This window comes from Trachemys scripta, chromosome 3 (genome assembly GCF_013100865.1).
Source record: "Trachemys scripta elegans isolate TJP31775 chromosome 3, CAS_Tse_1.0, whole genome shotgun sequence".
Lineage (NCBI taxonomy): Eukaryota > Metazoa > Chordata > Testudines > Emydidae > Trachemys > Trachemys scripta.
The window spans coordinates 50,805,074-50,822,875 of record NC_048300.1 but is presented as its reverse complement, the minus strand read 5'-3'; the positions used below and the strand labels follow the sequence as shown (position 1 = coordinate 50,822,875).

General features: G+C 41.5%; 1 protein-coding gene across 3 annotated transcripts in view; it reads right to left on the bottom strand.

Moving 5' to 3' along the window:
* Window positions 1-17,802, bottom strand: part of EPHX1 (epoxide hydrolase 1) — a 54,525-nt gene that overhangs the window by 11,963 nt on the left and 24,760 nt on the right. For 2 of the 3 annotated variants that reach the window (XM_034764697.1, XM_034764695.1), the window contains exons 3-7: window positions 11,952-12,145; window positions 9,845-10,025; window positions 5,755-5,982; window positions 4,106-4,235; window positions 3,394-3,608 (exon numbers count right to left, since the gene is read on the bottom strand). In XM_034764697.1, coding sequence (XP_034620588.1) covers window positions 3,394-3,608; window positions 4,106-4,235; window positions 5,755-5,982; window positions 9,845-10,025; window positions 11,952-12,134 — 937 coding nt within the window. In that variant the 5' untranslated portion in view covers window positions 12,135-12,145. Of the gene's footprint in view, window positions 1-3,393; window positions 3,609-4,105; window positions 4,236-5,754; window positions 5,983-9,844; window positions 10,026-11,951; window positions 12,146-13,332; window positions 13,352-17,802 lie in introns of those variants that run through there. The other variant, XM_034764696.1, reaches the window with a different exon arrangement.

Here is a 17,802-nt window from a genome sequence, read left to right as displayed (position 1 = left end):
GTTTGCTTTTCGCCATTTCTGCTCTTTATTTTTTGCACAAAGCTTGGACAGTGAACTTACACCTGCTTCTAGGTTTTTCTCCCAAGTCAGAATATGTTAACACTGGGTGCCATAAGGGTTTCTCCTAGGTTTCTGTGATATAGGGATCCTTACATTTCACAGCTTCACACATGCCCAATTCTGGCTTCCAAAGGATGATACTGAAATGAGGAACGAGCATCTTTAAAATCCCAAACACGCTCACAGGGTGCATTTAAGGTTCATGGATGAAATTATGTTAGCGACAACTTCTATTTAAACATGAATAATGCTAGCAAAGTTTTAACCATCTGGTGGCTGAGACTTAAAAAGCAAGCTACCAAATGTTGTCATAACAGTATTTGGCCTGAACATCATACTTTCCAATTTCACTGTACAGGCATGCAGTGATCCTTGTAACACCATAGTGAGATGGGCGGAGTAGATAAGTGTCTCCATTTTCCAAATGAGAAAAACTGAGACATTGTCTCCACTAGAGACATCTGCTGGAATAAAGGACCATTGTTCTCTGATGCTCACTTGAAATGCAACTTCCATGCACATCCCAAAGTGCTTCAGTCAACTGCAGTGAACCAACCATCAGTGCACGTTTCCCCAAGAATTTGTAGGCATAAACACTAATCCATGCAGGTTCATTTAATTAACTGCCAATGTGGATAAAATACAATGGCACAAATGGTGCACTGTCAACGGACAGTCAGATGACAGCTTACTCAGCTCGCAAACCTCCATAGTTCACTGCCTGAGAATCCCTGCTTTGCCACTGTCATGCCCTCCCAGCAGCATACTCTCTTCATCAGACATCCCACCGAGCACTGGTTTCCCCACTTGACCATGCCCCATCCAGCACACACGTTATCCTTCCCCCCCCGGGAATGCTCCCTACCACAACTCCACAGGTGCCCAGATGGCAATCTAGCCTCTGCCATGCCCCTCTTCTCCCCCCCCTCCATATTCCACTACCCCCACAATTTCAGTAATGCCCCTGGCTCCAGCTCTGCGACTCCTGAGACATCAAATTACCAATGATTCACAGCCTGAAAGTTCCACTCTGACAAATCATAGATGATTTGTAAGAGCAAGACTCTCAGCCAGCAAAGCCCACAGCAGGAGGAGCAGAGTTGCCAACTGCAGTCACCTGTCAGTCCATCAGCTATCCTTAACCATAATTTAATTAGTGACTTAAGTATAGCTAAGGTATAGTTGCAAATGATTGTTGTATTATGAGAAATTTATGCATAGATCACTGTTTTTTCTGTAAATATATTTTAAAAAAATAATTAAATTTAAATTAAAAAGTTAATTGGACAAAATAATTTAATTAGTGACTAGTAACTTTCTAAAAAAAAAAATCTCTGAAAGTCAGCCAGAACTTTTTCCAGGCACCATGGACTCTTAGTCTGAGGTAACCATTTTGATTGTATACTGCAGCATTCTTAAAAAGCAGCTATTATTATTCAATATAATTTCTGTGGCTACATTTAAAAAAAAAGCATTACAGCACAATTTTTTTAGCACAGCGATATTTCACTCAATTTCATGGAATTTAACTGAATATAGCTAAGGAAACTAAGTGTCTCATTCCACCTTCTAGAGTAAGTTGTCCCCTTCAGTTACAAAAGGTGCTTTTAAATGGAAGCACTTAGAGTGGGATTCACAAGGGAGTCTTAAGCATCTAACTGCCACTTCAGGCACCTAAGTCCAACATTTAGTCCACTGGCATCCACAAAACCTCTGTTCTGCTCCTGCCCAACCCTGTAGGCTACCAATTTTCCACCACTAAGGTCACCAAAGAGCCTAAATTTCAGCATGTGCTCAGCTGCCTAAGTCCTGAAAGTGCCCAGCAACTCAGCACTTAACTCATGCCTAAACCCAAGCAGGATTCACAAACTAAACATTCCCCACTTACCTTGTCTTTGGGGCCTGATCTTGTAGATGTGATTTGAGCACATTTTTAATCCACACAAAAGCTACAAGAGGAGGAGGAGACGCTGCCTCCCGCCCCCATATAACATTTAGCCCAGTGGTTAGAGCACTCAGTCAGGATGTCGGAGGCCTAGATTCATCTGCCTGATATGGAATAAGGACTTGGGTTCCTCATCTCCAAAGAGAATGCCCTAACTACTGGGCTGGCGGGGGAGGGGGTATTCTGGGCAGGTCTCTCAATCTCTCCTGTTGAGCGCTGTACCACTGTGTGTGAGCACTGCAGCTCTTGTCTCCCACTTTTAATCCTGGACAGTTACCAAACTGGCCTAGCGATCTGAATGAATTAGATAGTCTATGAGGAATAACACATTGGTGTAATAATAAATGTGGCCGTTTTCAGTATCAAGTGTAGCATCAGTTTAATATCTGATGCATTCTCTGTTGAGCGACTACACTCATCAGGAATGTGGTAGTAGGAATGGACTTTGGAACCCCATAACATCATAATAGAAGTGGTTAAGTCTTAATGGATATGTACAAATACATTAGTTATATAAACTGAAAAACATGCCAACAGCATTTACAGAGGGTCAGGCACACAACTGCATGCCCAACTTTTACTCGCAAGTTGCTTATTTGTGCATTCAAAGGGCCAGTTAGCTGCACAGCTGGCCACATGTGCACCTAAATACTTGATATGCATGCACAACCCTGCTATCTGCATGCACAGAATAGGTGCATACCTTTTGAAAACACAAACCTCCAGTATTTCTCCCCCCGCCCCCGCAAACACTGATTTTCTGCAGATTTTCTCAAATGTACTCTGTATTTAAGAAAACAAAAACGGAATAGCTCCAAGTGTAGTTTTCCCTGTGATCACAGGATGAGTGCACAGTGTTGTGGAGCAGAGCCCTGCGCGGGACTATCCTTTTAATCCCAGTCCTGTCCCACCCTGCACTACCCACTCCCACCTGTTCCCGTATTGTTTCTTATATTTTTATCCTGCTCCCACCCGCAAAAACCTTAGATCCCACAAATCCCGTGAGACAGATTCCCCCATGTTACTTAAAAAACAAAACAAAACACGGTTGGTTAAGATATTATATATATAAATGGAATTCAGACACAATTTTTACCACTAAAAGAATAAAACAAACCTTGCTTAAGCCATGTAAAAAAATACTTTAACTCCTGTTATAATAGACATCCAATCTCTTTCTGCCCCTCGCTTAAATTTAAGTATTAAAAGTTAAGTGTTTTCCTGCAAATTACTGCAATCTGTTTTTTTTTTGTCCACCCAATCCCACCTGCAATAAAGTATATTTTACCCACTCCCACTATTATGGAAGCGGGTCCTGCAGAACTGGTGGGATCCCAGTCCTGCTGCAGGGCTCTGCTGTGGAGTTTTACAGTAATAAGTCTTTTTACCAACAGTGTCAGGCTTTGTAGCCTGTATGTGAGCGTAGCCAGCCTCCATCAAGATCTTATAGAGTCCCTTTTTCAAGAAAGGAAACATCCGCCTGACATCTTCATCCTGGAAACCAAAGAGTCCTGGGAAATAACGTCCCAACAGAATGGACAGCAGCTGGGTAAATCTCATGCTCGTAACTGAAACCATATTTAAGTGAAGGCCTTTCACGTGTCTAAACACAATAAAAAATACAAATTAACAAAAATAGTATTTGGAAACTAAATTACAAGTATTTTTAATCTATAAATTTAATGCATTAGATGCATTTTATCTAGTTCCAATCATAGGGTTCTGTTGTAGCTCAAGGCACTGGCACCCCCATCCCCGACTTCTGGGTTCAAGCTGCAAGATGAGTACCCAGCTTGATCAGTTTCACAATTCAGTGGGACAATGTTTATTGCACAGTCCACTAGACTCAATTGCAGAGAGAAGGGTTCAAATGCACATGCTGGGTCCCTTGCTAGACCTGATTTGTGGCCATGCCAAAAGCACCACACAACTGGCCATCTCTATTTGAGAGAAGCCCAGGACCTGAGCAGAAAGGGTGATCCAGGTCAGGACTGTGTGCAGAGCAATCCAGAGGGGGAAATTACACACTGCCCAGGTAAAGGCAAATCAGGAGACCCTCACATGCATGAGCATTAAATGTACTATTTAAAGGATACTCACTTGGGAGCTATCTGGGCCAGGTTGGTACAGATCAGCCAGCCCCAGTCACCACCCTGAGCATAGAATTCATGGAATCCCAGCCTGAGCATCAATTTATAAAATATGCAGGCGGCACTCACAGAATTAAATCCTGTGAAAAGAAAAAGGCACCAAGTGTTATTGACTAACAGTTACCAACTACCACATGGTATAGACGGTATTATTTTAGTGGTGCTGTCAAAACCCTACAAAATGAACAGCAGCTTTCCCTTGCCTAGCTTTCTCCCCCCCACCCCACAGAGTTATCCACTGGGGCTCCCTTCACTTCATTAAGGCAAGGACTAGAGAGGCTCTTGGCCACTGAGCAGAAGCCGGGGGGGAGAGACCCCAACCCTTTTCCTAATTGTCAACCTTCCTCATGCACATGCTGTACCACAGGGTTGGTGGTCTCCCTGGAGACTATAACACTGCTCTAAACTAGCCCCTAGTGGGTATTCTTGAGCACTGCCACTGCAATGTATTCCCACAAGGAGGAGAAAACTTCAGGTTAGCCAGAGCTGGAAATTTCAAGCCTCAATGGTGATACAATGCTCCACTGCTATGCCTTGGGTCATTTACAGAATACACACACAGTGTGTCAGTCCATAAACTTGGTGCTAACATAAACCACACATACATTATCGGAGAAGCTGCCCAGCTTTCGAAGACCAAACAAACTTCCCTTTCCTCCTGCCTCCTCCCCAAGACCACTGGATGAATTAACACTGTGCACTCTATTTGATAAATGACAGCACACCCTGTTACAGAGCACAGCAGACAAGCTACTTCAACAGATAAGACTGGCCTTTCTGCCCTTATTCCCCTCCTCAGAGGCTTCATGGCCCTGACCTAACATGCAGTCATTTAACTCTGCTTTCCTCATCCAAGTGTTATTCTGATCTGACAGTTAACAGTGTTAATTCATTAAAAATAGTATCTTGTTTCCACATTTGTTTGAAGTGACATTAACAAATAATTTCTCAGTTGCATTATCCTTTAACTGCCTTAGATTTATGTTTCACCATTTATGCTGTTTTCTTACTTTTTGTTCTGAACTCAGCTTGACTAAAGATACTAGATGGAACAGTTACTACTAAAAAAACCCACCATTTATGGGGAGAGGTACTGTTTGTGTTTTTCATTTACTTCATGAGGTTTCTCTTCATATTAACTTTTCTAAACCCTATTTTGTTTTAAATAAATATCGATACATTGGCCCTAAAACTAAGTCATTTTAAAATCACACCGATTTCTCCACATCACATAAAAGTACCTTATATCTGTACAATAAATTATTTAACTTCATTATTAACATACACCTCTACCCCGATAGAAAGCGACCCGATATAATACGAATTTGGATATAATGAGGTAAAGCAGTGCTCCGGGGGGGCGGGGCTGCACACTTCAGCGGATCAAAGCAAGTTCGATATAACGTGGTTTCACCTATAACATGGTAAGATTTTTTGGCTCCCGAGGACAGCGTTATATTGAGATAGAGGTGTATTATCTCCTACTCTGCATAGAGCATCAAATTACTACAGAAGATGCATCAGCCACTAAAAGGATTACTTTACCACAAGGAGGCTATCTGCTGTATTGCTATAGTTTCTACTCCACTCACAATATACCTTTTTTGTGTGATGCTTCCGAGAAGCCATAGCCAGGGATTGATGGGCAAATGATCTCAAAAATATGTTCATCACTCAGACCGTGGCTAGCAGGGTCCGTCAAGAGAGGGATAATTTTGTAAAACTCATAGACTGAGCCAGGCCAACCATGAACCATTAATAATGGCTTTGCAGAGCGGCCCTCAGGCAAGCTAGGAGGCTTTACATGAACAAAATGGACATCAAGGCCTGTAAAAATAAATGAATGAATAAATAAATAAAATATCAAACACACACACACACACAAAAAGGCTTCTGAGACCAATCATACAGAACTGAGGGTTATGAATAAATCTGTTCATAAAGTATTTTTTATAATTATTATAAACAACACTCTGCACGGCTATGGATCCTTTTATCTAAGGATCTCAAAGTGCTTTACAAATGCCAATTAAGTCCCACAACAGCCAACTGAGGAAGGCAAATATGATTTCCAACAGATTAGCAAAATGAAGCACAGAAGTTAAGTAATTCATCAAAAGTCAGACAATGAGTCAGTGGCAGGAATGGAACCCAGGAGTCTGAATTTCTACACATTTGAACTTGTTTTTTATCCTGGTCTCCTGCCCATCTTAATAACCATTATTAATATGAAAACTATTCCTTCCAGTGCATTGCCCAGGATAGCCTCTCCTGGTCTTCTTCAAGTCTACCTTTCTACACTACGAAATTAGGTCCAATTTATAGAAGTTGATTTTTTAGAAATCGATTTTATACAGTCAATTGTGTGTGTCCCCACTTAAGACCATTAACTTGGCGGAGTGCATCCACAGTATCGAGGCTAGTGTCGACTTTCAGAGTGTGGCACTGTGGATAGCTATCCCACAGTTCCCGCACTCTCCACTGCCCATTGGAATTCTGGGTTGAGCTCCCAATGCCTGATGGGGCAAAAATTTTGTCGCGGGTGGTTCTGGGCACATGTCGTCAGCCCCTCCTCCTCCCCCCCCCCGGGGGGAAAGCAACAGCAGACAATCGTTTTGCGCCTTTTTTCCGGGGTCCCGTCCACTGGACCCGCTCAGCCTGCTACCTGCCTGGATGATAGGAACCCCAGGCAGGCAGTGGGCTGAGCGGGTCGGCCTGCTGCCGGTCTGAGGCTCCGTCCCCCGGCTCCTGCCAGCCAGGGTCCCGCTCAGCCGGCAGACCTCGGTGAGGTCGATCAGGGCTGCCTGGACAGACATGGCTATCCTCCTCTTAGAGCATCGAATGGGAGTGATTCCAGGTCATTCTCTTCTTTAAGTTTCGTCTCATGAAGATTCAGTCCTGCTTGGAATATCATACGAGCTGAGGCTTCTGCCTCAGGCTGCTCTCCCATCCGGCATTACCGTGCGGTCGCACCTACCCCAGCCTGCCCCTTGCTCCCATGACTCATGAAGCCTGGACAGTAGTAAGGAGCAGTTCAACCTGTGGAATGACAAATCCAGAAGGAAGGATTGCACTCTATGGGCCACGTTAAGATTATTTCAGAGTCCTAGATTTCCCCCCACCCCTAACAAAAATGTTAATTTATCAGAGCAGCGGAAAGGATAAGGAACCCAGGACTATAACTGAGAGAGCGCTTCCATATTATTTAACTCATAATTGATATAATTCAAAGTAAAATTTCACAGCGCAGTCTGTTCTAAGACTTAAAATGCAGGAGGGGAGTCAGAAAAAGGAACAGTGACCTGTTTTGAATTGGTGACGTTTCATGTGTTAGGTGAATGTGATCACCACTACACTACAGGGCTTTCGTGTGTTGGGTGAACGTGATAACCACTGCACTATGGGGCTTCTCTTTTTTTGCCACAGACTTTGCTGAATGCACAGGAATGTTTTCTCTAGCTACAGAAGCTACCTAATGCAATGTCTATATCTATGGCCTTCCTGCTCACAAAGTGGTCAGGCCCCACCCAAGGCTGACACAGCGACCTGGCTCGGGCAGGATTGCTAGCGAGGCATGATACTTTTGCCGTTAAGCAAACACAGCAATTCTTTCTTGGCCTCTGCCACTGAATACCTCCATGCATTACGCTGTGCCCTATCAGTGTGGGAGGACTGCATGAGCTTGGAAAACATGTCATTGCGAGTGCATTTTTTTCGCCTTCTAATAACCTCAGGGACAGAGATGATAGGGGGAACGTAGACACATTCTGGGGGGACTGCATGGTCATCTGTGCTGCTGAGTTCGTCAGGCTGGCCAAACAGGAAATGAAATTCAAAAGTTCCCGGGGCTTTTCCTGTGTACCTGGCATCTGAGTTCAAAGTGCTGTCCAGAGCAGTCACAATGGAGCACTCTGGGATAGCTCCTGGAGGCCAATACCATCAAATTGCGTCCACATTACCCCAAATTTGACCCAGCAATGTTGATTTCAGCGCTAATCCCTTCGTCAGGGGAGTACAGAAATCGATTTTAAGAGCCCTTTAAGTCGAAAAAAATGGCTTCGTCGTGTGGACGGGTGCAGGGTTAAATCGATGTAACGCTGCTAAATTCAACCTAAACTCGTAGTGTAGACCAGGGCAAACTGCAAATCCTTTTTAAGGCAGCGTCTCTTTGCTGGATGCTACACAAGATAAAAGTACACTGTCAGTGCTTAAATAAAGGCACCAAGTTCTAACCACTAAACGGCACTGTCTCAGTGTGACAAACCCAGAATGCCTCTTAGGGTCAGTTAGTCCATTTCTAACAACATTCATTTATGGGTTCAAATAAAAAAAGGCATCATCCTAAGCTTGAATTTTGCTTTCATAGATTTCTTAATATGGGACAATTGGCTGCTTTGCCCTGAATCTACACCTTGTACCCAAAAAGCACACAAACATATAAAGCATTACTCTGCTCCAAGCATTTCAAAGCTTCCATTAGGCAATGACTGGTAAATCTCAAAATCTCCCCAGTCACTTTCAAGAGGTCCCTTTGATGTACAGTATTTTAAATAAATAAATAAACAAGCAAACAGAATAAGCTAGCCTGCTCATCAAGTGCCAGAAGCACATTAAATTGATACAAAGGGAAACGTGTTCCTAGGCTGACAGAGAGTGCAGTGGAGGCAGACCGAGCAGTTGTTATGGGGAAGGGATCACCTGAATTTGCACTGCAGAAAATCTGATGGGATCCATCATAGGGAGCCACATCTAGGTTTTAGTCCTAGAGAGGGTTACCGAGATATAGAACCTATGGGTACTGACGGTGGCTGGGCAAGTACATAGGATAAAATAGGACAGGGAAAGAAGGTAAGGAATCTGTGGATGATACAACAGATGATTTTGATATTTTGTAGGCTTGAGAACAAATCAGTATTTTAAAGTCTTAAGGTCAAATTCTGCCTTAAGATACTTGTACTTGGCTCCCAGTGACCTCAACAGAAAATCTGTGCAGGCATCAGAGGACTCCATCTGGCATTCTTTGGCCTTGTTTAAACTGAAACATTTAGAGAAATTTCTCACCATCGCCGTAGCAGTGGTGCAGTTTCACTGATACTAGCTTGTATAGCCTGGCCACAAGCATTTTTACCTCTGTGACACCCAGACCTACTCAGAGATAAGCTTAGATTACACAGTGGTAAACCTCTGGGCAGTCAGTCAACACTATTGCTCCCACCACAGCTAGTACCAATGCTACAACCATGGTGGGAGACATCCCCTATATTTCTCACTGCAGATGCAGCCACTCTTGGGGTTTAACTTTAGCACCAAGATTTGGATTTCTTGGTGTCACTCCTTCTAATGGTAATGGATACACCAAACTACTGGTACTAAGTAGTTTATAGCAGTCCTGTATTGAAGTGCAAAGCCTGATCCTGCAAACCTTACTCATATGCAGCACTCCGATCTTAGCGAGACTGCTCATGAGAGTAAAGTATTTTTATTTCATGGCATCAGAACCACCCCTCGGCAAAGATTTGTTAACAACAGCACCACTATGCATCAGTATCTGCTAGAATTTTCATTTTAAAAACCGCTTGGGAACAGGCTTTATAACTGGCCAGTTTTAAATGGCACTGGAATGATTCCAACAGGCTAGATGTGATCTTTAAATTTTATCACGTGCTCTTTTTAGGGCAAAGCCACGCACCCTCAATCTTAGTTTTGAATTGTGGGAATTTGTTGAGAACTTCCACTTGCTTCTTCCAGTTGAATTGATTTCTCCAGTAGGAGATGACCTTCCGGAGATAAACGGAGTTAAATCCATATTGGAAGCAACTGTTTTCCAGGGGCTCAGTGAATCGAGCCTGATCCAGTCTTCTAAATAAATCCTAGAGTAAACAAGAAGAGAAAGAGGTTGAAGGGAAAAGAAAAGAGGAAGGATGATAAGATAAAGATACTATAGATTCTCTTACGTGTTTTACTTGCCACATTTCCTAGTTTATTGCCAAGCAAAATAGTAACTGAAGTGAAAATAAAACCTCCTGTGATACTTGTGTAATTTACTGCTTTGCTGATGTACTTATAGAGCCCCCGTCAATGCCCTCTCCCCTTGTTAAAGCCTCTGCCCTTTCTCTGCTGACTGTAGCATACCTGTCACACTGTCTTGGCTGTCCTTGTTCAGTCAGACCACAGGGGGAGAGAAGTCTTTTTCTAGCATCTGATGGGCAGGAGATCAAAGAGTCTTCTTTACAGTGCTCGCTCCCATTCTGTGTCACAAGGATACCTTCCCTTTTCCATTTATTTGGGTACTGAATAAGGTGCTTTAGGATGGGATTTTCAAAACCACCTTAAGTGATTTAGGAATACAAGTCCCATTTCCTTCCAGTGGTACTTGTGCTCCATTTATTTAAGTACTTTGGAAAATCCTACTGTTGGAGCCTAGTCCTGCAATCCCTCCACACATGGATCTCCAACAAATCCCTTTCTCTTGCTCCCCTCAGTCAGTGAGCTGGATATTTTCCCTGCAAATTTATTTTGGTGGATTTGTCGAGTCTACAAAAGTGACACTCCTAATGTGGATTCAGGGCTCATGTGGAATGCTGCAGATATGGTACAGTCAGCTAATAATCACTCAGCAGAGACAAGCGGCCTGTATGAAGCAAGAGACTTCTCATTCTTGCAATTATGGGGGTTTTAACCTGGGAAGTATTTTCTGATGTCAATGTACATGGATAACTCCTATTGCAGCTAACAGGTGTTCAAGGTAAAGTGACTTGTCTAGCCTACATTTATATAAAATGTGCTAGCTAACGTGCTAACATCACTACTTTAAATCCTAGACTAGACAAGGCCTTATTTATGCCCAACCAATATCGTTTATTGCTGCTGGGTTGTTATTTTACAATAGCTTTTATACAAAACAAAACTGTATTTAATTTAGAGACAACCCTCAAGTAAGCAGCTACCCACAATTTTATCATGCAACGGAAGAGAACATTTAAGAGGCCACCTTCTATTTAAACCCAAAAGTGGAAGAAGGTAAGAGTTACAGAAGCCACGACCAATAAAAGAAATGGAAACCTGTTATAAGGAACTATAGGGACAACCCCATTTTGTGCATAATATTTGGATAATCACTCCAAGCAGCTCTATAAAGCTGCAACTTTCCAAAATATGTACAAACATGTACATGTAAAAGCAAAATCTCTATCACTTGCAAGATTCCACCACCTACATATTTTCACTGTATTCATTACCATGGTATCAGTATTTTAATGCCAAGGCAGGTCAGTCATCCTATAAAAGGCTTTAACTAACATTTTCAAAAGCTGTGCTGTTCTTTACTTGCAGCCAAGTGACACTCAAGAAGGTGAGAAATTCTTATCTGCTTCTGAAATGAGTAAATTAAAGACATTTCCCCAGTCTGTTTTTTATAATCTAGAGCCTCAATAATCAGTCAGAGGGAGGGGCAAGTACAGCAGCACAAAGTTGAATGATCACTAATTCCACTTTTATGTGCTATATTTTCTGGAATTATCAGACCCCACAAAGTAGGCTCATACGCTAACATGATAGCAGTCATCTGGAAACAAAACAAAACATTGGGATACAGAAGTCTATTTATCACTACCACTTTTTGAGAGCAAGGGAAAGTCCCTTGTTATTAAGATTTGTGCATCACACCTCAATTTCAATAGTTCTATTTCACTTCTATAAATTTAGTTACTGGTTTAATTTAAAATCGCTCCAAAACAAAGCACACATTTATTCTGCCATTTCATACTCTCCTCTCCCCAGGAGAGATGTTTCCTTACATTCAGCTCTGCTTCTGTGGTTTCCACCTTAAATGGATGAACAGTTGTATCTTCTTCAGAGTCAGGTTTCTGCCCTTTGCCCCACCATCCCTCTTCAATGGGTAGGGTCTCCTCCTTCTTTCTGGTAAGGAACAGATAGACGACGATCCCCAAGGCCAGTGTCAGGAATATTTCAAGCAACATAATGACTGCAACTGCAAGAGAAAAGCACAACCCTGTTGTTAACTGATTGAGGCATGTCACATACAATTTTCAAAAGAGCTTAAGTAATGTAGGAGTCTAAGGGCTTGTTTACACTACCCGCCGGATCGGCAGGCAGAGATCGATCCAGCGGGGGTCGATTTATCGCGTCTAGTATAGATGCGATAAATCAACCGCTGAACGCTCTCCTGTTGACTCAGAATGAGGAGCACAAGCAGCGTCAATGGGAGAGCATCAGCTGTTGACTTACCGCAATGAAGACACCGTGGTAAGTAGATCTAAGTATGTTGACTTCAGCTATGCTATTCACGTAGCTGAAGTTGCGTATCTTAGATCGACCCCATGCGGTAGTGTAGATAAGCCCTAAGTCCCACTTTCAAAATTAATGTAAGCGGCTAGAAGCTTATCTATGCTGCGGCCCAACCATATTATAACATGGTAGATACCCTGGCTATATTATCAGATTGCTGTAACTTTTGGTCATTATTGCCTTGTACAAAAATATTATTAGTCACTTGAACCTCCCAGCCTATCCCTGAAAATTCATAGAATACATATATCAAGGCTTCAGATTCTTGCACAGACCCATACTACTAAACTAGTGAAGAACACTGAAGCAGACAATTTTGCATACTTGAATGCTGCTGGGAGAAAAGATATTCTACATTTACTATACTCCCTCCCAGACTTCATCAGTGTAAAGGGTAGACTGAGGTGGAAGTGTTCAGAAGGCCTCCCCTTTGCTTTCTTGTGGACCCTCCAAAAGAAAAAAAGTACATAGACTCCAGGATCCAAAACACTTCCCCAAGTGATTTTGCCAAACCAAAGCCACCCTGGTTTCACCTTTTCTTAATCCCATAATCATTGCTTCAGGCTGGTTGTACTTTTTTAAGAGCACTAGATATAGAATACTTAAAATATTAAACAATTCCATTTGGAACATCTTTAAACTGTTTTGTGCCTCAAGAAAAAAAAAACAAAACCAAACCAGTTTCTCTTTAATATTAATGTTTCTGAGTAGCCTTTTAAATACAAGAAATGTGTGTGCGGCGGTTTGGGTTTTGTTGTTGTTGCTTTTAAAGTATGTCACATTTGAAAGACCCATCATGCTTGAGGAATTATTAAAATATTAATTATTTCAAAACAGTTCTGTATGGCAGACATTATTTATGACACATACTATTCCATACTCTCTCCAGCGCGGAAGGGTTTTTGTTGTAGTTGTTGCTGTTGTTGCACAGAGTAATATGATCCTTTGAAATTGCTCTAGGGGATACATAAAATATTCACTGAAAATGCTGGGCCAAATTCATCCATGAAGTTAAACAAGAACTGTAGCATCTAAGTTAAGGGAGTTCACCCAGTTACCTAAGGGCTAAAATTGACCAATGTCCTTTAAAATTATTGTAAGGCAGGAGATGTTGTTAAGCTTCTGGGGTCAGTTTTGCAAAGGCTGGCATATAAATTGTTCTAGCACAATTAACACCCATAAAAACAGCATTTGAAGAAAAATCAGATACTTGTGTGCATACATTCAGAAGTTTTAAGGATGCACAGGGTGCACATGGAAATGTTGCAATTTTTCAAATTGACCTCAAATTCCTCAGAAACCCTCTCAGCCTAGAAAATGGAAATTAAAGGCAAGTTAAGGATTGAATCAGCTGACCAGTTTCAGTCAAAATTCCATAAATACCTCTGTATCCTCTAAGAAAGTGCTAATTTCTCTTAGCCACACTCTTCAGAGTCCTAATCCAGATTCTCCCCAGGTTTGCACAAAACCTTGGATGACATGCCAGTTTCAGCGTTTCAGACTGGAAGTTAGTCCCCATAAAAATCATCCAATACAAAACATAGGAATAACATAGCAGTGGTGCTACATGTCAGAACTTAAGGGCCATTTAAAAATTGCAAAGCACTTGGCAGAGGCTTGTAAATATCATCACTATTTAATAGATGGTGAAACTGAGGCACAGAGAAATGAAGTGACTTACCCCAGGTCACACCACAACTCAGATATGGGTTCTATTCTGGACCGTCTAGGAATCTGTATGGCCCCATCACAATAGTAACCAAATGCCTCACAAACGTTTAAAACAAAATATCTCTCTCCTCCTCTCCCATCTCCACCTGTGGAGCTAAAAACCTTAAATACACCTCTACCCCGATATAACACAACCCGATATAACACGAATTCGGATATAACGCAGTAAAGCAGCGCTCGGGGGGGGGGGGGGGGGGCTGCACACTCCAGCGGATCAAAGCAAGTTTGATATAATGCGATTTCACCTATAACGTGGTAAGATTTTTTGGCTCCCGAGGACAGCGTTATATTGGGGTAGAGGTGTAGTTAGACTTTTTTTAATTGTGTGGGTGTATTCTGTGTCTGTGCAAGAGCACATGAAGAACTTGCTATGGAAAAGCCAATTCAAAGACATTTGTTTTGCAATTCATTCCAAACGCACTGAGGTAAGTGGTTATTCTGATCTTATCTGGTAGTGAGTTCCATAAGCACATTCAGCACCTGTGAAAGTTCAGTTCACTGCACAGGTCTTCCCCTATTGGTCAAAAGGGTCATGGTGTCAGTTAAATGTAGCTGTCATGGGAAGTACTGGCTATAAAGGGACAGGTAATCTCTCCGGTAGCAAAGGCCAACCCAATGGAGGAGTTTGCATATCAAGACACAGACCCTGAGTTGCTTTCTGTATTCAGTGTACTCCTCTCAGTCCTCTTGGAAGTACGTATAAAACTCCCAATCACTGTGGTATATAAGAACACAGAGGCCCCGATACTGCATTTTGCTTGACCGTTGCACCTGAGGACAGGGAGACAGGGCAAAGTGACACAGAGCTGTTCTAACCTGCACTGGCTTGTAATGGCCTCCAAAAAACCATTATGTTAGTGACAGATTGCTAGAGCACAGCATATGCCCCCTGCTACCTCATGCTCCTGTGCTGGGTCGTGGGAGCCAGAAGGAGATGGTATTGAGCCAACTAAACCAGTTTTACACCACTTGCAGATTCCCCAGTTTGCTACTCAGGCCAGTTCTTTAAAGCTGCTTTGTGCTACTGGAGCAATGCAAAGCATCTTTGGCAAGGCTGAGAATCTGGCCCAGAATCTTTTCCTCTAACAACTGGACAGTGCTGTCCCCCGGAGATGAAAGTTAAAACCCCTTTACACTTGTTCTAGCTCTCTCTTGGTAAGGGAAGGATTCATTCCACCTATTTCTTCTTTAACTTTTCTGATGCTATATTAATGTTCTTGCATTTTTCAGAGATGTAAACAATAAACTGTTAGTGTTTTTACTCTCTAAGGTCTCTTGATGTGGCATTGTTGGCATGTTGCCTTTGAGATTACAACTTCAAAGCAAGCTAACATTATTTATTTTTTGTAGTGGCTTAATGCCAGATCTTAGAAAGAGATCTTTCCATTCATCCTCCAGTTACATATTTACAGTCTGGAAATTAACTATTCCTCAGAATAAATGACCCTTCATGGATATTGTTTAAATAAATAGCCTAGATGGTACCCTCTTATGAGCAGTCTAGCAAAGAATTATGTTTTTGTTTTGCTCCTTTCAAAAACACATTTTAAGACATATTCTTAACAGCTAAATAAAGTAACAAAGACTTAGTATATTTTTTTTTGTTTTTTAAAATTTTTATATAAACGAAACTCATCCATTTGAAAACAGATATTGTCTGCTTAAAAATCTCATTTTAAAAAAACATTTCCTTACAACACCTTAAATGATTAAAAGTGAATATTAAAATCTAGTTTATTTTTCACCATATTCTCAATTTGGTTTCCATTTCTCTCCATATGTACAGTAAAAATAGACTGAACAGTTTCATAGGAACATGGAGACTGCCATATGACATCAGACCACATCTACTCTGATACCCTGTCTCCAACAGCAGCCATCACCATAATGGCTCCCTTGCCCATAGGGGGACTTTCCTCCTAATTCCCATCACTTAGTGCCTTAAGCCTTGAAGAGTTTGTCCTTTACAATAAATATAAATGTAACTGTGGATGTTCTCATTATCCATACAAGCAACTCATCCTTTTTTAAACACTGTTAAGCTGTTGGCCTCAATGATGCCTAGGCAATTAGTTCCAAAGTTTTACTGTGCTTTGTGGGAGGGAGGGGGGAGTATTTCCTTTTTACCAGTTTTAAGTTTGTTACCTTTAATTTCATTGAATGAACTCCTGTTCACATTCAATTTTGTTTATGGTCAGTTTCACTTTTTGAATCTAGTGCACTAATCCAAAACTGAAATATTTGCAGACACTGCACAGGAATGTTTAAGTCACAATAAAAAAAAAAACTCTATTTTTTTAATATTCATAGCAGCGGTTTCTTTTAACAACATTAGGCTTTGTAAAACTTTCAATAAAATAAATTCAGCACACCCATAGATCAAAGAAAGTTAAAGCATTACATTGATAGGATCCATTTTCAATTCGGAGAATTACTCAATAGCACCCAACTTCTGTTACTTACGTTTATTGCAATACTGCCTAGGGGCCAGTCAAGAACAGGGTTCCACTGTCCTAGCTTACTGTACATATATAGAATAAGTGACAGTCCTTACCCTAAAGAAATGACCATCTAAAGAGACAAAGGACAGGGGAAAGGGATCAACCACACAAGTAGAGTGAACAATGTGACGATTATAAACATCATATTAGTTCTGCAACTTTTTTTTTTGGGGGGTGCTTTTGTTTTGGTAGTATTCCTACAAGTCATATCAGAGCAATGAATTAGACACATTCTGCTCTACCCATCCGTATCCAATTATTTCTTCATTCAGTGGGCATGGTGGGAAGCATTAATATTAAGCATTCATGATTAAGACAACCAAATGGTTTCTACAGGTTTCAGAGTAGCAGCCGTGTTAGTCTGTATCCACAAAAAGAACAGGAGTACTTGTGGCACCTTAGAGACTAACAAATTTATTAGAGCACAAGCTAGTCCACGAAAGCTTGTGCTCTAATAAAATGGTTTCTAGTGGCTCTTGCAGAGATCAGGAAGCAAAGAAAGTCTTGGTTTCAAACCTTAACTGAACCATTGTCTTACTGTGTTAGCCAAGGAGAAGTCATTTCAATTCTTTGTGCTTCAATCAAGAGGGCTAGAAACTAAGCTGACAGCCAGACGTTGCATCTGAGCTGAACTTTCCTGGGCACATTACAAAACAAAATGGTCTTCTCCATATGCACCCTTGAAATAAGTCATTTTTCATCATCTGATGAATCTAAGATTGTTAAAATAATTCTTAGTTAGATTAAGTTGGAGAAAGAGAGGTAGAATGATGCATTGTACTTCCAGTGCTTACTGCTGGGATCTTTTCCCACCAAGGTGCAGAGTTCTGAGAGGATAGTGAAATGTACTCTGCTGCACCTCAAACTGCCATAGATTTGGTCAAGCCTGGATTGAAATGGAGGTGCCTGAAGGTAACACAGCTGTTCTTAGCAACAACAAAAAGCCAACAAGTTATTTTTAAAAATCAGTTAAAACAACATTAAGGGTTAAAAGAAAGACAAACAGCCTGCCTTTGCAGAAAATTTACAGCAGGGTGGGTAAGTGACAGGCAGGACTTTAAAACCCATGTTAGTGAGTCTCAGAGCTAAAGCTCTTCCCCCTACAACA